Source organism: Empidonax traillii, unplaced genomic scaffold (assembly GCF_003031625.1).
Source record: "Empidonax traillii isolate 1590-97213 ecotype Southwest subspecies unplaced genomic scaffold, ASM303162v1 scaffold26:size2357266, whole genome shotgun sequence".
Classification (NCBI taxonomy): Eukaryota; Metazoa; Chordata; class Aves; order Passeriformes; family Tyrannidae; genus Empidonax; species Empidonax traillii.
Window position 1 is genome coordinate 70,370 of NW_020955219.1, and position 19,618 is coordinate 89,987.

The 19,618-nt window shown below is 51.3% G+C and overlaps 1 protein-coding gene across 4 annotated transcripts in view; it reads left to right on the forward strand.

Moving 5' to 3' along the window:
- Positions 1–4,613: 4,613 nt before the first annotated feature.
- Positions 4,614–19,618, forward strand: part of CNTFR (ciliary neurotrophic factor receptor) — a 201,870-nt gene continuing 186,865 nt past the window's right edge. For 2 of the 4 annotated variants that reach the window (XM_027906233.1, XM_027906241.1), the window contains exons 1-2: positions 4,673–4,782; positions 6,906–7,079. Coding sequence is in view for 1 of the 4 variants with exons in the window: in XM_027906219.1 (XP_027762020.1) it covers positions 4,684–4,782 (99 nt within the window). In the remaining 3 variants the exon portion in view is untranslated. Of the gene's footprint in view, positions 4,783–6,905; positions 7,080–19,618 lie in introns of all 4 variants that reach the window. The other 2 variants (XM_027906219.1, XM_027906225.1) reach the window with 2 other exon arrangements.

The window sequence follows — 19,618 nt, forward strand, 5'->3', positions numbered from 1 at the left end:
ACATGATTGCTTTAAAGTCTTGGTTCTTGCCTGAGATTTCATGGGCTAGTTCTTCTGGCACCAGAGGAAAAAAGTGTTGGGGGAAACCTTTTCCAGACCCCTCTCCTGTTGTTCCTCGCTCAGAAAGACATATGCAAAAATGTATTTTAAATATGGCTTTCATTCCATGCTGAGCCTCTTCCGAGCAAGGAGCTGGCAGCAGTGGGCCATGTACTGAGCGGGTGATGGGACAAATGTTATTTATAACAGGTGTCAGGCAGTACTTTGTCATCGATATCTTACCCAGCAGTAGCAGTGAGGGGTCTTGCCATACGCCAGTCTCTGTTTTCCAGGAGTGGTTTGGTAACAGTGTGCACTGAACCTGACATCCTTGATGAACATGGAAACTTTACTCACTTATTTCAGCTGAGACCTCATTCCCTCTGCATCCCTCTGCATCCCAAATCGTGCTAATCCTAGCCACTTGATGCCTGTGATCAGGCCCACAAGCAAGGACAGGGTTTTCTTCTGCACAAACCTTTGTGCACACATGTAGACACATCACACCCTGTTCAGGCTCTGGGGGGTTCCCACAGTCTCTCCTTGCTTGCCCCCTGTTGTGTGTTCATCACCATTACCCTTCCCAGAGAAATGGGTAACAGGCTGGAAAGCCACAGCCAGGTCCTGAACTTATTATCTCCACCTTTGTCTTTAGCACACACCTCCTGCTATCTACACAGGAAGAAGTTTGGCGAATGTAATAAAGACAAGGTGAAGTTTTACATAAAATATTCTCTCCTGCCATGAGTCCTGAGGAATTTTAATCAGTCCAGGAGTACCAGCAGAATTCCTTTGCCTGCAATCTTTTCATGATCTTGCTTTCCCCTCTTGTTCCTCGTGGGGAGCATTTGCTGAGAAGATGATTAAATTGGGCTGGTAAAAAGCTCGTCGGCTCCATAGCTTCCATCTTTTCCTGCTTCTTTGCAAGAACATTTGTATTTTTTTCTGGCCTGTGGCATGCAAGGTCAGCCGCTTTCTTTGCAGTTTTCTTGTACGTTTCCTCACCATTGTTGTGGGGTTTTTCCCCCTCCGGAGAATCTCTTTTGTGCAAAGGCGAGAGACAAGGCTCCTAGCTCAGCCTGCTGTGTTGTTGTTCTCCTGAAGTCCAGCAGGAATTCAAGGAATGGTTCCCCACGTCTCCTATTCACCTTGCTCCTGCCAGTGGCAAGGGGTCGGGCAGGGGGCGGATATTTTGGAGAAGCCGCGAGCAAGGAGTGCAGACTTAGGGGCTGATGTGAGCTCAGGGATTTTGAGGACTGAAACTCATCTGCCTGTTGCCTGCCAGTAGTTCAGTGTAGGAATTTGGGCATTTTCCTTTGAACAAATGATTCACCAGTAATCATTTAATCAGCTCTCCTGATGTTTGAATAATCTGTGAGTAATTTAGTCAGATGTTTGCCACAAAGTATCAAATAAATGCTTTGGAAAGGCATTGGCTCAGACTCTCACCTCATATATGTGCAGCTCTGGGGTAAACCAGGCCAGTGCTGTCCCCTGAGGTTTGGCCCCTGGTGTCCAAGAGTTCTGTGTTGCTTTACAGCTGGCCAGGATCAGCCTCAAAAGTTCAGGATCTGACCATGGCTCAGCTGTATCATATTTTTGACACACAGCTGTGAAGCCTCTGCTCTCTGGCTTGGGGTACCAACGCTGCTGGAGGCAGGTGGGCAGCACGTGATGGGGCAGAGTGACATTTTTGGTGATAAGTGCCCTGGTTGAACATCAGTGTACAGGCTTGTGACGAGCCCCTTGCTTTCTCTGGGTGGCTCCCAGTGGGTATGGTGGATGGGGAAAGCAGCCCAGCATGATGGACTGACACTGGCTCATAAGCTAGAGGAGAATAATTTCCCCATGTCCAGCTTTCTTCCTGGACCTATTAATGCTGCCATATCTTTCCATTCCTGTCCCCACAAAACCATCTGCTCTCCTGACATATTTCCCAATGGCATCTGAGAGCTGCTGCTTCTTGCACAGCTTTTACTTCTCTTTTTTTTTTTTTTTTTTTTTTCCAGCTCTGATCCTGGCTGACAGCAGGGCCAGAGGGATGAAGAGGAAGAATAAGGGGTTGGGATTTTTTTTTTTCTCTTCTATTTCATGACTACTTCAATCTAGTCCTGACTTTCTGGGCAGCAGGGTCATTCCCCAGCTCTGCTGCAACCTGCTGAACAGCCTTGGAGACATCTTCTTCTGGCTTTTAGTTTTCCCTTCTGTTTTTTTCAGAACCTGTTATTATCTATCTCAAATTCCCCCAGAGCCCCAACATGCTGGTTATTCTTCCTGGATAAAATCAGTAACAATAAACATATAATTTATTGTGGACTTTCATCTGAGACAAAACATCATTATTTCCATCCAATTAATAATGGCTTTTAGCAGTATCAATGAAAAACTAGACAAAACCTGGCTCCCACCCAGCCCCCTTCCTCTGCCTCTGTGACATTGCCTGTGTAAGGCCAGGACTGCAGGGAGAGGTGGTACCTTTGATTAGATCAACATGTATCTAGTTGGAACAAAACAGACTGACTTTTGTAGGCTTGCCCAAAGATTACCTTTTTGGTTTTTTTTCCTTAACAGGAAGATCAGGAAGAAAGTTCTGGTTTTTTGTTACTACTGTTGTTTTCTTCAGACCAAAAGTCCTGGGATGCCAGGGAAAGTGGGAACCTGCCAATGGGAGTACTTCTCCCAAGTCCTCTCTGCAGAGTTTTCTTGCATGCGTTGTTTCCTGAGTCACGGGGATTTGTGCTGGGAACACTCGGATATCTGGGAGCTGGAACAGCCCTTACTGCCAACCTGAATGCTGATGTCCAGGGAGCGGCACCCCAGCCCTGTCACAGTCGCTAGGGTGGGTGTAAGAGCAGAGGACTCCCATAACGGCTTACAGGGCTCTGAAGGGCTCCTCAGAATCCCCTGTGGGCACTGGTCCCCGCCCCTTGCTGGCACCTAACCCCTGGCAGTGGGCAGGCTGTTTCTCCATGGGCATTTGTCTCTTCCAGGCTGAGAAAACAGAGGTATTTATCTTCACACTATCAGCCAAGCAGGGGATGTGGCTGGGAAAGGCTATTCCCCCCAGATCCCCTGCTCCATGGCATCCCCCAGTCAGTGCCACCAAGGTGCCAATCAGCCTTTCCCAAATCCAGCCCTCAAAGTATTTGCAATTGCCTGGGCAGCTGGCAGGAGTGGGAGGGAGGTGGGTGCCAGGGAGGTGGGTGCCCTGCAAGGGATGCCTTCTCCTCGGCCTCCTGCCCACCCTGCCCTTCCTTGCCCCGAGGCCGCTTGGCTGTCCTTGCTCACCCTCCCCTTTGGCTCCTGCTTGCTTGGCCTCTCTGCTGCTTTAATTTTAGCAATTCCTTGGAAAGAGTCATTTTCCATAACTCAGCTCTCAGTGAAGCCCTCTGCCTGCCAGCTCTGCCTTCTCACACGTGTTGCTGGCGTGCCCCAGCAGCACACGCCTGCACCTGCCCAGCCAGGCCTGCCTGTCCCAGCCTTTTGCAGCCGGTCCCAAAGCCTCACACCCAGCTCCTGTACCCCCTCGACACTTTTCAGCCTGGCATTCCCAATTCTGTTGTGCTGCGGCTGGAGCAGGCAACCTGGCCCAGCTGTATGGCCACCCCTGGGGCTTCTCCCTCGTCAGGAGTAACTGAGCACAGCACGAGGGGACACGTGTGACACAGCTCTCCATCTTTTCCTGTGATGGGAAATGGGGTGATCCTACATGCTACAGGAGATCTCACAGCAGTGGGGGTGTGATAGTTGGGCAGGGTGGGCTTGTTCAGCACACACCAGCAGGTTGTGTTGACGTGGGAAAGGTGGGTGCAGGTGTGGGTGGGCTGCCTTGCTTGTGCATCAGTTGTGTGAGAGGGGTGCAAAAGCACAGCCCATGTGTGCGTTGTGTACTTGGTTGTGCAGTGTGTGTGAGAGGGGTGAGTGATACCCGTCTGCATCTGCCTGTGGCACTTCCACTGCGCACTTCAAGAGGGTCCTTGTGCGAGGGACTGTGGCACTCATGAGTGGGGTGTGTGCAAGGATGCGCACGGAGGTGTGCACAGAGATCTTAGCTTTCTGTTGGGTCTCATGATGAAGGGGGTGTGTATGCAGAGGGTGCATCATGTAACACCGTGTGTGTGGGGGGGGCACACGTGAGCGTGTGTGTGTGCCCCTGGGGGGGCTGCGAGCCTGCTGCCTCCACTCGGGGCAGCACCTCCGAGGAGGTGGGGGGGGAGGGTAATTGTGGGGACCACTGTGTGTGCGTGGGGGCTCCCTCCCCACGGTGCTTTCACGAGCGGGCATTTGCACGGGCGCTAGTGGGGCGCGCGTGTGGCAGTACCTCCCTCCGGGCTCAGCATCCGTGGGGAGGGAAAGGCGGTGTGTCCGCCGGGGCGTGGGCCGGTGTGTGGCGGTGGGGGGGTGTGCGTGCTGGTGGATGCGTGTGGATGTGTGTGTGTATTCGTGAGCGGGGGGGGGGGGGGGGGGGGGGGGGGGGGGGGGGGGGGGGGGGTGTGTCTGTGTGTCTGTCTGTGTGTGTGTGCGGGCGCGCGCGGCGCGGCGGGGCCGGGAGCGCGTCCCCGGCGCTGTGCCGGGGGGTGCGGGCTGAGCTCATCGCTGGCTCCCCGGCGCTCCTTACCAGTGGCTTCTGCGGTCACATGGGTTATGTGCTGGAGTTTAAAAGAGCTTATAGCCCCCGAGCCGGTGCAGAAGCAGCCGGTGGTTGCATGGGGTAGTGCCGGGAGCGGCGGCAAGGAGGGCGCCGTGAGTACCGGGCGGCAGGGGCCGATGGGCGGCACGGGGTGTACCCCCACCCACGGAACGGGGGAGGCGGCGGGCAGGCGCGGGGGTCAGCGGAGGCGAGCCCCGGTGCCCGGTCGCCGAGGGAGGCGGAAAGAAAGGCGGCGGGGGAACGCTTTTTTCCCCCGCATTCGCCCCCAGTCTGGTGTTCGCTCCCGCCCTGCAGCCGCGCACCTTTCCCCAGCGCGCCCGCGCGTGTCCGCGCCCCGTGGGCCGCGCGTCCACCCGCTGCGAGGAAACAATTTGGGCAACTTACTTTCCTGCTCCGCCGTGCGTCTGTTCCCGGCGGGGAGGGATGGGGGGCAGGGGACTGGGGCGGCCCCGCACCCGCCGGGGCAGCGGGTCCGAGGCGGGGCGGCGCGGCGAGACCCCCCGTCTCCTGCCCGGTGGGGTCGGCATCGCGGCCGGCACCAGGTTGAGGGCTGGGAGGGATGAGCCCTCCCTGCGGCAGCGCACGGGGCTGGAGCCCGGGCTGCGGGGCGGCTCTTTGTAAACCGGAGCCCGTGGATTTCCTGGGCGGGAGAGCAAGCTTCTTCTACGTCTCTCCAAAGGCTCAACCTGCATTTTCTCTGCTGTGGCCGTGCTGATATTTTAAATTTAGTTATTTTAGTTTTTTTCTGTAAGGGTGGTGTGATTTTATACAAAAAGCGTCTGCATGGCTCTTCTGGGGAACTGCTCTCCCCCGGCTAGGCATGCAGTTCATCCCGAGCATGGGTACGAGAGCTTCTTTCCAGAACTGCATAATACACACCGATCCCTTTGCTGCACAAAACTCCCTGACATTTCCACATCTTGGTGACTTCCCCCACTGCAATATTAAAAACGAGTTGTGACTCCAATCAGCTCGTGAGCCAATTTGTGCTGCCTTCACAGGGGACAGAAGCAGTTCTGCCATGTTCTGGCTTCCCTGGCTCCTCTGGCAATTGTTTCTTTAACTGCTAAACTTTTTTGATATAACGATCAGATCTTCTTCACTTTCTTATCCTTCCCCACCCCATGCTTATGGACATACGTGTAGGATCTATACAGAGCACAGGTTGCAGAAAGGGGATTGCCTGCAAAACTGTTTGATTTCATTTTCTCATCTCTTTGTGTTTTAATTTGTGGGATGGTCAAGGAGGACCTTTCCTCTGATGGCTTTTTGCTTAGGAACTTACTGACTTCTGCTCGGATTTAGGTAATTTAACTCTGACTGTGCCTGCTCTCAATGCACCATGTTGTGTACTTCTGTGAGGGACAGGATCCGCACATGTTGCTGCTGGTCCCACCGGCTGTGTGTGCAGGCAGCGAGGCACGGACTCTGGCTGCTTCCTGCAAAATGTGCAAATACATGGGAGCAGCCTTTCTTGCTCCCGGCTCCGAGCCCTGCCCCTCCATGAGGAGTTAGAGCTTTGCCATGAGATCTGGAGATGTGCAAGTGATGCTCATGTCTCACTAAGCATTTCACTGGGACCAGGTCCTGGGACCAGAGCTGTCTGGGGCTCACTGCAGAGGGTATAGTTTCCCAAGGCAGGGTGAGCTTTGGAAATGAGAGCCTCGTGCCTGGCAGACTTCTTTGCAACAGCCCTTTAGGGTAAGTTTATCAGAGCTTGTTTTCAGAGCAGGCCAAGCCATGATCTAATGATCGCGCATTATCTTTTGTCTGATTTACCCCGAGAGGACCCGATCCTGTCGGGACACTACATCCCCCTCCCCATCCCTGTGGAAGGTGCTCAGCACTTCCTGGACTTAGGAAAGAAGCAGCCCTGTTACCTCTCAGAGCCACAAAGCTTGTGATGCACATACACATACAAATAACGGTGCAGCCAAGGCTTAGCTTTCGGAGATGTGGCTGACTCTCTGAAGCCAGCAGCAGGAGTTTTGTGGGTGCAAGCCCCAGCTCCTGGCCACTTTCAGTTAATTCCCTGCATCCTGCTCCAGCTCATGCTGGGGCTGGGTGTGTGCCTGGGGAGCCTGTCTCTCAGCTCTGTCGTTTATTATTGCTGCCGCTGCCATTATGCCTGACAAATGGGAGTTGCTGAGTAATGTGCTGTTTGTGTGTAAATATCTGAGTGCTCGCAGCTGAGCTCACTCCTGCCACTTTGCAGGAAGCCATCTCAGCACCTTTCCCCCTGTGAAGACCCGGGAGTGCAAAAGCATCCTTCTGCGGGGACCTTCCCACTGCTCCCGGCTGCTTTAGCCTTCGCTCTCCACTGCTTTCCTGCAAGCGTGAAGCCTCCATCCTCTCCGGTTATCGTGGCGGCCCTGCTGCTTTCCTGAGTGTGAGTCAGGGGAGGGAAAGGGCTGTGCATGTGTGTGTGTGTGTGTGCATGTGTGTGTTTGTGCACGTGTGTGTGTGTGTGTGTGTGCGTGCACACACCTTCTTAGGCTTGGTTGCTCCCAAGGGTCCTTTTCCTAGGCAGAAGGAGTTTTGGGGACTTTGTGTGTTTTGGTGGAGACAGTCATGCATAACTAGGAAAGGAGTTTTTGCATTGGTTTGGGATTTATTTTTTGTTTTGCCTGCCTGCTCAGCCCTGAGTTCTCCCTCATTTCATCCCAGTACTGATGAAGGTACTAAATTATTCCTTCCCATATTGTTTTCATCCCATTTGCAGATTAGCATCCAACTGCTTCTTGCAGTCAGTACTTGCTCAGCCCAGCAAGACTGATCGCAGCTCTTTTAATCTCCCCTTGTAAATCAGTCCCCTCTGCCTCCTGATCATTTTTGTCACTCGTTTTTCTGAAATCCCTCCAATTTGTCCATTTTGTGTTGGTGACGTATGCCTGGCCCTAAACATGATGTATACCAGGCATGGCAGCGTGAGGGAAGGACACCTCCTCCCCTCCCACCCCGCTGGGGCTTGTGATGCTTTGTCAGCACTGAACTGAGTTACTTCCCCATTATTCTAACCTATAGTCCCTGCTCGGTGTTGCAGAAGAAAGCAGCATACCCAGGTCAGTGCCCTGGGGAGAATTCCTCCAAATTTTGGTGATGGGTTGCTGAGGTTTGCTTGCGTGCTGCTAGCAGATTCTGAAAGGGGATGGTGGTCTAGGCGCTGTCCCGGGGATGCCTCTTCCTACAAGAACTAACAGTTGAACAGGAGGGATGAACAAAATAAGAGAGGGCAAGATGCATCAAGGGCAAGCTGGATGGATGGGGAAACTGAGGCACGCATGTTTCCTGTGCTTCTTTCCAGCACACACCTCATGTTTAGGTGCTTGGTATGCAGGGTCTGGTCCCTGTTGCACTCATTAGTGTTGCAGTCAGCATGGGCATTTTCCTAGGAGATGCTGGATCTTGTCATTTGGTCAGAGCAGGCTGGCTGGGTTCTAGGCTGGTTTTGTGCATTGCTCTTCATGCTCATGGCCAGAGCTTGGATGCCACAGGTGCTCTCAGAGGGAGAAAACAGGGAAACAAAGGCAGTGGTGTCTTGCGTTTGTGCATTTTGAAGTTTTTTTCATCCCAAACCCTGACCTCCAACCATTGGAGCATTCCCATTTCCTGGAAGGGCTGTGTCCTTCCAGGGTCCATCTATTTTTAGGAGGATCTGTATTCTGGACAGTGTCCATTGCAGATGCTCTTTGCCTCCTCCTCTTGGCCCCTCGCCAGGGACAGACACCGTTTGGGCTATCTGCTGGTGGGGCAGACCTTGACAAGGTTCCTCCAGAGCAGAACAGAGTTGGCACTGTGCTGGGCATGGGGACACTCGTGGGGCTATTGCTGCCCAGGAGTGCTGGGGAGGGCCAGCAAACTCACACTGCCCTTCCCGTGAACTCTTGGAAAGGGCCTTTAACTGTGATCTGGATACCAGCAGGACACGGTGCCAGCTTCACTGTGGGACAGGCGAGGGCACTGCCTGGGCCAGGTGGTACCCGGTGCTTGGTGGTGCCCGGTGTCGGTCCGTTCACTAGGATGACACTAGGGGGCACGAGATCTGTTGGAATTCCTTTGTTGGGGATGGGAAAGGAGGATGCAAAGCTGCTCTTGACCCTTCAAGCCCCGTACATCCTTCCCCTGCACGGTTTGTAGGATTCTGAGTGTTGAACAGCAAGAGCTGCCCGGGTAACTAGTCCTGCTGCCAGGGCAGGAGACAGGTCTCTGGATAGTGCTCCCCAGACTGGATTTGTCTGTCACTGGCTGTGGAAGCAGCAGAAGTAAGTATGGGAGCACTCAGCCAGAAACACCTCCGAAGCAAGGAGATGGTTGCAGCCAGAGTGCCAGGGAATCTCCAGGGAATCTGGGAAATCCAGGAAAACACCTAGCATGGTTTTAATGCCTCTCCAGAGGCATTGTCCAGAGCAGGGATTAAGTTAGGTTCAGGGCTGGCTTTCAAGATGCAGCGTGTTACGGTTTCATTTTCTGCTGGTTGTTAAGTTCACGTGTGATGTCTCCTCAGGGTCATGTTTTCCCAAAGCAGCAGAAACTTTAGAGAGTCTGATTTAATGAATGGTTCTGATCGTTCTGAAACACTGTCTGTGTGTGTCTGTGTGTGTGTGTATTATACATGTGTCCATGTATATATCTGGGTGGGGTGCAAAGAACATGTTTTTGAAGGTGTGTTTATGCATTTCTGCATATATTCAGCTGTAATATTGTCCGCTGTCCCTAAAATCTATTATTCCAGCTGTGAATGCGTGTATGTATATTAAAACACTGTATATTGGAGTCTTTCTCTCTTGTTATAACAAACCTTACGGAAAGCAAATAAAGAGACATTGTTCTCATAGAAGGCTTGCAAGGGCTCAATATTTATGTTCTATGAATTTTGATAGTTTTTGTTCATCATGTTTGCAGTTGTGATGGTAGGTTGTTTGTTTTGGGTTTTTTGTTGGTTTTTTTTTTTTTTTTTTTGGCTATCTACTTAAAATTTTGTGCTAGTGGGAAACTGAAAACATTTGGATCGTTTCAGTTTATTCATTACCTAATGAAAACAGAACTCGAGCTTCTGGATTGAAATGTTGATGCTTGATAACATTCTGGCATAATAATTTCTAAATGGTTAGGGTTTTTTTTTAATGCCTTCTGTTGCCAGCTACCAGGCTTCTTTGCTGGAGCACTGCTGCTCTCACAAGCCCCCGGGCAATATTTTTAGTAGGACACTGACGCATCGCAAACACTCCTGTTCTCCGAGAAGAAGCTTTGCTGACTGTTGTTGAAAGTAGCACTAGGATGGCTAGAAACGAGAGATCAGAGGAGTACGATGCTGCTGCTGCGTCAGTGCGTTTGCTTTATGCCTCTGATGGAGGTTTTCTGTCAGGCTGTGCAGGTGTGTGCCTGTACGGATATAAGGGCACTTCCCCAGCTGGTTTCTGAGACAGGACTGAGGAGCAGGGGTTTATTTATTTTGAAATGCCTTGTGAAGCGGAAGGAGGTCCGGGGAGAAGTGCCGAGTTTACTTTTAAGTCAATTAGGGATCGTTTCTGAAGGCGTGACATGGTTTGAAGAGGACAGGGTGATTTGTCTGAAAGTGTTACCTAATTAGAGGGTATAGTCAGGGCTCTAATTAGCCGTGACACCCTAAAGATGTCATCGAAGCCCTCTCGAGGCACTGCTGATCCGGCATCGTGGCTGCGAGCTGTCTGGTCAGCGTGGCCATGCATGGCCGGAGCTGCTGCCTTCTGTCTCAGAGGCAGCTCGGTGCCGGAAGAAGCTGATTTCGTTTTAGGTGACTTGTGATGCCCTCCAGGGCTGCTGCCAACATCGAGTGATGCACATAAAATCACAGAGTGAAAGAAAAGCTGCAGCAGTTGGAAGAATTAATACCGGTGCCCATTATGTGGGAAATCTCTCTCTTTTCTCTGGGGGAATCACTTTCTGCTGCTCCCTGCCTGGGGGAGGCTGGAGGAGGAAGACTGTAAGGGTTTGCAATAAGTGATGCCATACTAAGAGCTGGTGGAGGAATCGTGACCCCTTTCTTAGCATTGCCTGACAGAGGGGACATGGGATCAACTGAAATCTGGCTTGCCCAGACCTGGTTGTATTTAAATACTATGCAACACACCCTGTGAGGGGAGAACTGGTGCGGGAAGTGATACAAGAAATCCTCGCTGAGTGAAAGGCTGCTGGTAAGGCTTTAACCTAGTGCTGGAAGCAGCTTGCAGCCTGGACCTCCACTAGACCAAACCTGGGTGCTAGATGGTTGGTACCCCTATGAGAGGAGGGTTTGGGGTTTGGTTCCTCTGGGACTGCTCTCACTCCCTGTTCTTTATGCATTGACACCATTGGTATTTTCTGAGTTGATTCAGTCTGCTCTGTGAGGAGAGGACGTATGAGCTGCCCATTCCCACCAGTGGTGCTGAGAGCCAGTGGGAGCCAGGTAGATCCAGGGAGTTGGCTGGTGGATGAGTGCAAAGAACAGGGCCTGTTGTCATTCCTAGCACCAGTGAGCAAAAGTGTTCTGTCCTCTGGTTAGGATTGAGGTCCCCATTGCTGTCAGAGCCCTCCGAACTGCCAGGGGAGAGAAGCAATGGATGGCTCAGACCTTCACTGCAGGAAGAAGATACTGTTACTCCTGTTTCAATGGGAAGAAATGGAGATCCTCAGAGCAAGGATGTTCCCTGTGTTTCCTCTGTACTGTGAGCAGCCTGACTCTGCGAAAGGGCCGGTGACCCTGAGCTTTTGTAGGTAGTACTGCCTGCCTCTGAAAGCAAACATGCAACCAGGCACATCCCCGTACTAAGAGTTACCGAGGGATGCGCCTGCTTTTAATTATGTGGGTGTTAAGCTAGTGAATTCATTTTGTTCACAAAGTTGCAGCCTGGTATTTTCCTGATTCTCATGGTCTCTCGTGGCTTTTCCAGTCTCTGGAATACATATGAAATTAACTTGGAGACTGGGTGTAGTAACTTGCAGGACTCTGCCATGCTGTGCTGACCCATACAGCTATCCCTTCTCCAGGCTGATGCTATGGTCTCCCAGTGCTGCAGGGACACTGCATTTTAGGGTGCCATGTTAGAAGTGATGGATAGGGAACTCCCTTTGCTGGAACTTCACAAGCTGATCAGCACAGATGGGTTGGGTACCCTGGGGCCAGGCATGAGATTTGGTTGTGAAATTAATAAAGCAACCTGTATAATAAAACAGCCTTATATCTGCTTGTACCATAGGTACGCTCTGCACCATGGTCCTTTTGTCTGGGGCCTAAAAAATGCTGGTAATAATGAGGACACATCCTCTCCTGTGGTTAGAGGTGGTTCTCAGATGCAAAGGGCAGGCAGCCTGTGCCAGACTTCAACCAGTGTGTGATTTACCCTCCTCTGTGCAACTGAACTAAGGGCTTGAAAAATAAATATGTTAAAAAGAAGGATAGAGAACAAAAGGCTGCTGCTGCTCTGAAATTCGATCAAAAAAAGCTCTGTCCAGTCCTCTGGGCTTCTCACTTAATGAAGAGCTCCAGAAATAGCAGCATTATGGTAAAGTGCACCCACAGATAACAGTGGGTTTGGGGAGGGGACTGCTTTGTTCTTGGGACACCTGGATGAAGTGTATTTTGGATATTTTTGCTGCCCAAAGGGTGGGTTGTTCTCGCTCCCTGAATCCCTTAATGCTGCCTGGGACGCATCAGCTTTGAAATCCTTGTCTAGCCTGTTGTCTCTCCCCGGCACGCCAGACACCCTTATGGGTGGGAGGCTGTTGGATTTGGGAGCCTGGCTGGTGGGGGTGGGAAAAATCACGCTGAGCTGCTGATGCTGTTTTTCCCAGCTCAGTTCAGAGTGGTTTCCTCTTGTCCCATATCCCGGCCATGTGCAGGGCGGCCGATTGCCCACACGTGTTGCACAGACACGTTTCCGTGCCGGCTCTTTGTGCCTGCCCACCTATTTGCAGCTGGGGGAGCTGAAGCTGCTCTTTCTTGTGATTCATAAAAAAAGTCTCTCTCTGGATGGAGTTGTCTGTGCTTTTATTGACCTGGTTCCGGGAATGACAGAGGCTTTTCCATCTCCTGGATGCATGATTTCTACAAGTGCTCTGGACCAGGGACCGGCTCTTGCTGCTGGTGTGTTTCCAGTCCTCCTAACATGATTAGTTTGACAGGCCCATTGGTATGTTGGCAAGTCTAGTTTTTATTTCGTGCATGAAAGTAAGCGCTATGACAGGGCACAGAGCACCAGCTAATGCTCTAATCTGTGTGGGAGGGAGCATTTTGGCAGGACCATATTTTTGGCCATGCCACAGATGTGCTATGCCACCTAGCAGAAACCCCTTGCCCTTTTGGTGGGGCGTGCTTGCCATGTCCCAAGTGCCAGAATGTTTTGGAGGGTCCTCCTTTTTGGCTGCAGTTGGAGCTGTTTTGCCAGGAGAAGGTGCAATTTTAGCTCTGTAAAACCCAAGTGTTGCAGGACATCCCAAGCATGCACCTGGGGACTCCCAGTGAAGGTATTAATTCTCCAGAAGTCCAGCCAGCTACTATTAACCATTTCCCATTGGTACACCCTGCTTGCTGGGCTCCTGTTTTGTGAGTGTTGCCCTCTCACAGCAATGCTGAGACGCACCATGTTTTTGGAGCTCGCTTAGATGGGATGAGGACTGGAAGGATGACCATCAATGCTCAGTATCCCCACTGTGTGCAGTGCTTTTTCTAGACAGATTTTGTGCGTTGCTACAGCTCATACCACTGTGGGACACATTAGTAAATACCTGAGTAGACCAAAGTAGGGCATCTGGCTCTCTGTGCAGCACTGTGCCTATCTGTCTGTCTGTCTGTAGTGCTTCTGGCAGTCAAGCCCCTGAGATGACATTTAAAGGCTTTAGAATTTTTCTTTCTTGCCAGTTTCAGATCAAATTTGCTGAGCTGTCAAGCTGAAGATGCTTTTCCCTTAAGTGCTGGCCCAGCAACAGGTCACCCTGCTCCAATCCTGCCTTGGAGGAGTCCAGCTGAGTTCCTCCTGCCTCCACTGTCACTGGCAATGATGTGGGAGCTGAAACAACAGCTCTGCTGGTAGATGCATGAAAAGAAACAGACTTTACCTTTCCTTTCCCCTGTTGATCAGGCCATTCTGGAATGGGCTAGTGGTAGGTGTTTAAAAGCAGAAGGCAGAGCTGGTCTTGCTCTGGAAAAGAGTTGCTGGGATGGAGAGGGTCATGGCAGGGACTCGCATGCAATCCTTTCCTCCTCCTTAAGCCTACATCTGACCTAGGCCTTAGAGGCAAGCATGCATGCAGTGAGCTGGTGGGCTCTCAGCAGAGTCCCAGCAGGCTGGGTGTCTGCCTTGAGACAGCCAGGATGAGTGACACTAATCAGTGTCTCGCCCGATGGATTTCAGCAAGGAAGGGGAGCACTTGTCCGTGTGTGGTGAGTAAATTGCTCCTGTGTCCCTGGAGGCTGTCACTCTAATGCTCTGCCATGCTCTGCTGGCGGGGACTGGCACCAGAGGATGCCTCAATTGCTACTGTCTGCCTTGGGGACAAGCTCAGACACGTGTCTCCAGCTGGAAGTCAGCTTGGGGAGTGGAGAAACCTCCCCAGAACATGCATTTGCAAGCTCTGGTGTGTCGCAGTCCCTCCCAGGCAGTCACAACCTTCTCCCACTGTGTGAAAGAGAAGGCTCAGTGCCTGTTTCCTGCACGAGAAGAGGATGGTGTTCCCCGTGCTCTGGAACAGGGAGCCAGGGGTGGCTGCAAATGCTGGAGCTGGAGCCAGAGCCATCCCTTGGTCCCAGCACCAGCAGCCAGTTCCAGCTTTAGTCCTTGGAGCATTTTTGAATGCTTTGTGCTGTATGTTTTTAAATCCATCCCCTCCTCTTGTGCAAGCCTCCTCTCTGACCAGGCATGATGATAAAGTCAATCCTGAGGCAGCTGTAGCTCCCTGGCTTCTGCCAGGCTCTCACCTCTCGCTTTATAGTCACCAGACCCTTCTGGGAGCTGTCTTAGCTGTCCCTGAGTAGCATTTTTCAGCAACGGTGGCAGTTCCAGAGGGTCCCACATAACTCAGTGGAGTGATGCCAGTTTAACCCAGCCAGTGACCCTCTTGCAACCCCAGCCATGCCCAGGCAGCTGCTAGACAGCAGAGACACGAACTGACCTGCATCTTGGCTTTTAAGGGCAAAGTCAGTGCATGTGGATGGAGCAAGGCTGTGTGACACAAGCAATTACAGTGTTGGCTTCAATGACCAGAGAAGCCCGAGGTTGCTTTTGTCACCCAGACTAGGAAATGGAGGGATTTCATTATTTTTCTAACTCCTTCCAGAAGTAGTTCAGATGCCTCAGCAACACGCAGCTCTTTAAAACTGAAAAGAAAAACAAAGGACCTCTCCTTTTGCTGAGTCCTGGCCAGTTAACCTTTTTAGTCATAAAAAGGTGTCCAGATGGTGTGACTGGGCTCCATGGGGCTCAGGATCATCTCTCTGGAGATACCCTTGGGCACAGCCATGTCCACAGAGCAACAGGGCAAAATCCTCCTGACTGCAGATTTGGGTTGTGCCCTAGGTAAAGGTTCTGCCTCGGCAGTGCTCAGTTTGAAAGCCTGCCTGCTCGCTGTGCCCCCACACTTGCTGCTGTGGACATTAATTTTTCCCAGATTTCTGCTTCCCTTTGAATATCTCTGCTATGGATCATTTTCCTTGCATGTGTTAGCTGGTATTTTCCCAAAGCTGAATCTTGTGCTATTTCCTGCCTGTCTTTCTGTGCTTTCTTCTGCTCCCTCTTCTGTTACACCTAACCTCACCTTGGTCTTTTTTTCTGCTTACTTTAGAGGAGACTGTTTACCCCTTTTCTTCTGAAAGGCTGTATAGGAGGGGAGGAATTGGCCATTTAAAAGATGAGGAATGCTGTCCACCTGTATCTTGCTTAGCACCTTCCCATATGGAGAAAAGTGACTCAAGACCCATGGCATGCAGGGTGGGAGGATAAATCAGGTGTTTTGGGGATGGGGAGAGACATGAGGGGCAGGAGCAGGCTGCTGAGGCTGGGGGCAGTTTGTAAGGTGAAGCTCCTGGCTGTGGCAGTGAGGTAAACTAGGAGCTCCTGTACCAGGAGGTCTGAAGAACCACACACTGTGGGTGCATAAGGGTGAGGCAGTGAGGCCAGGCTGGAAGGGTGAGAGAGTGTCTGCTCTGTGGCATTGTAGCTGAGATTTCATACTGGGGACAAGGGAGGAGAAGGTGGGGGGCAGGGGTGTAAAAATTAGTCACCTGGTCCTTTAGCAGTGTTTTCCCACAGTTCTCTGTAGATTCCCAAGAAGAAATTTATTTTAGGCTTCAAGTCACCCCTGTGCAATCCGTTCCTCTAGCTGTGGGTGCTGTTCATGTTGAGGCTGTATGGAAAGTGTGCGATAACTTTTTTTTTTTGTGGCTCCTTGTTTAGTTCTTGCTTCTTTAATTGATAGTTGTAGTCTTTTATCTCTTCCAGCTGCTGTGCTTGTTTGTCTCTCCTGAAGGCGAGTGGGACTGCAAGGAGTGGGACAGCCTTGCTGCAGGTCCACAGGCCCCTGCTGTGTGCCCTGAGCCGGGGACAGAGAATCCCCAGTGTTGGGCACTCTTGCTGTACTGTAATTCTCATGTCACTGGCTGTGCTGTGGCACCTTCAAGAGGTATGGGCAGCCCTGTTTGTAGGAGGAGGCTGAGATGAGGTTTTGAGAGGGTGGAGTGCAAAGGGTGGCTTTTCGTATCTGGACCAGTGAGCCCCTTTGTGTACAACTTTCTTCAGACCTTGCCTTCCTTGCACCCTTCATCAAAGTAGCAGGAAAATGCTGCTTTTTCCAAAGCCTGGTGCTGGGAGACCACCGCCTCATGCTATAGGCTCAGGTGCCAGACAGCAGCTTAAAGACTAAATATATCTGCCTCTGCAGCTCTTGGCTTCTACAAAAATAAATCTTAAGGAGGTAACTTTTTGCTGTGCAGTTCTCAGGGCTGGCTCTTCTGTGGTTTCCACTGAGATAGCACTTGGAATAACACAGCCAACCAGGAGTGGAACAGGCCTGGAGCTGTATAGAAAGTGATTAAGATAAGGTAGGGTTATGATTTGGCTGTCTGATCCTGAAGCTTTGTGCATTATTTAGTGTGTGTAGCAGGAGGTCAGTAGCCTCCTGATAATTTTCATTAGATTAGTCAGGCAGGATAATCACCTGCTCAGGAAAAAACAACTTGACACTGTCTGTTCAATAGTTGGGGTTTAACTGAAAATAAATAGTCTTGTAATTATAAGGACATTGTCAAGGTCAAGAGGCTCAAAGGATTCGTTTTCTTTTTTCCTCTGATATGTTTACAGAGATGCTGCTATTCTTTGTGAGATTTTTTTTTTTCCTCCCTTAAATTCAAACCAAGAGCTTCAGACCTTTTAAAAGAAATTCAACACTTCCACAGCAGTGGACGTGAGTGGTGTTGCAATAGCCAAGTGGTGCTTGTGCCCTGCTGCAGCTGAGTGACCCCATGCTAATGAGCAGGGATCTCGCTAGCGAGCCGGGAGTGTGTGTCGCCAGCCCAGGCGGACCTAAACGGGGGTAGAGATTCTCTTCCCTCCTCTTCTGGGCTAATTGTGGGGTGGATCCTGCCCAGAAGACTGAGCTGTGTGTTTTGCCCTGGGCTATGGCTGAGGGTATCCGCTCCCTGGGAGTGGTCAGCCCAATAGGGGTGCCACCCTATAGAAATGAGAGCTGCATTACATCCCGCGGGTGACTTTGCTGCTGTAATTAGCTGCGGCTTTCAGAAAGCCCAGGAAGGAAGAGGTGGGAGTGAACCTGATGCCCTAATCAGCACTAACGTGCTCTGCAAAGGATACTTCGCTAACGGAAGAGATAGGATATTAAAGCTGGGGTTGGTGCCTGTGCAGTGCTAAAATACCTGTCCTTTTTCACCTTAGAAGTGGTTGCGCTTGCTATTTGTCTTCCTCAGTCATATATGCAACAATAAAGCCCAGATGGATCTATTTTTGTAATCTTCTTAATCTGTCCGGCTGCAGCATTGGTACTTGCTGGGTGAGATCTCGGAATGGCTTGCAAGTGTTGAGGGTAGATTCAGAGGTGAAAGTACTAGCTCAGATTAATGGAGAGCTTGCTGTGTCCATTCTGGTGCTGCGGTTCCTTGCCAGTATGCTGCAATGGCAGGTTGCCTTGGTTAGAACCAAGCAATGGTGTGGAATATATGGGGGAAGCTGTCAGCTCTCTTTCCTGATCTCGGCTGCAAGCCAGAAGAGCTGCTGGCTGTGCAGGGAGCCTTCAAACATGGTAACCTACATGGCAGAACAGGCAGTGTTTGCATGCTTGTGCTGGCTGTGCATGTCTCTACCAGGGAAGAATTGAACTGATGTCGTGACCACACCGATCTAACACACTGGAGTCCTCGCTGCCTTTGTTTTGTTTTTCTCCAGTCTAATTGCCCACAAGTGAGGATTCCTGTTGTCAGAGCTGGTGGGGCTTGTGCTCAGACCATCTTCAGTAAGAATCTGCTGCTCTTGTTCCCTGTCACAGGCTTTGACAGATGCCCCAGGGAAAGTGAGGGCATGGCTCGGCCTGATGTGCCAAGTGACTGATGGTGTGGTCTGATGACTGATGCCATGCGTCTGCAGCAGGCGTGCGGGTGCTCCTTTGCTCTTCCTCCATGGGAGAGGGGAGGGGAGGGGGCTGCCTTGACAGCTTGCTTGGAAAGCAAAATGACTCTGGGGCTGGATTTCTCTTCTCCCCTTCCCATCATCTTCTCTCCCCCTCCCCTTTTTCTTTTTTGCTTGACAGAAAAAGCATAACTCGTCTCTAATTGGTGCTTTGTGCCTGTCTCCTGACAGAACTCGGTGAGAGGGGGCTGGCTGGATCAAAACAGCTCGAAGTTGAGAGTCTCTTAAATGTCTGGCCCCCCTGTTTAAAGCAAAAAAACCCCAACTTTTATATCTAGCCCCCCTCCATTGTAAGCCAGTTCGTTGTGAACCATAAAAGCGAAGTGGCGGATGCTGTTCCAAGTTTTCCTCAGACATCCTGTTGAGGAGCCTGATTGACATGGGGAGCGTGTGGCTGAGCACGGCACACCACGCACTTGACCTTCTGCTGAGCGTGGGGTTTGGAGCATCTAATTGGCACGTACGTGCAAGGCTTCAGAGCATTTCATCATCTTACAAATAAGACCTGCCCGTGCCTCAAACGCAAAACAAATGCATGGTGCACCAAGCAGGGAAGTGGCGTGTACTCCTCGGGCAGTGCTGCACTGTGGTGGCAGCAGGGTGAATAGACCTGGCCATGCACTCATTCAGCAGTGCTTCGTCCTGTGTTAGCAGGGCAAAAGCAGGGTTAGAACAGCGCCCCCGGTACCTTCAATTGCTCTGCTGTGGTTTGCTTCTCTCTTGAATGGGGGGTGGTGGGAAGGAGCCCATGCCCTTGTGCTGTCTTCAAGCTCCAGCTCTGGCAACAAACAGCACTATGAGACCCACTGGAGCCTTTACAGGCTGGGCTCATCCTGGTCTTTGCAGAGCAAAAACACAGAATCACAGAATGGTTTGGGTCGGAAGGGACCTTAAAGACCATCTAGTTCTGGGTTGGGGACCCCGCTGGGATGTGCTCCTAACTCTGTGCTTTTGGTGCAGACCAGCCCAGGTGCACGTGGGGCAGAAGTGGCTGCAAGTTGCTTTACAGCAGCTGCTTAGTCACTTCCAAGGCATCAAAGCAAACCTGGTGCTGGGATGATAGTTCTCTAGGTGTTTCTGGGGCTCCTTCTAGGATGATCATAGAATCATAGAATCATAGAATAGATTGGGTTGGAAAAGACCTCCAAGATCATCAAGTCCAACCCCTGATCCAACTCCAATTACTATATCATGGCACTAAGGGCCACATCCAATCTCTGCTTAAAAACCTCCAGGGATGGTGAATCCACCACCTCTCTGGGTAGGCTGTTCCAATGCTTGA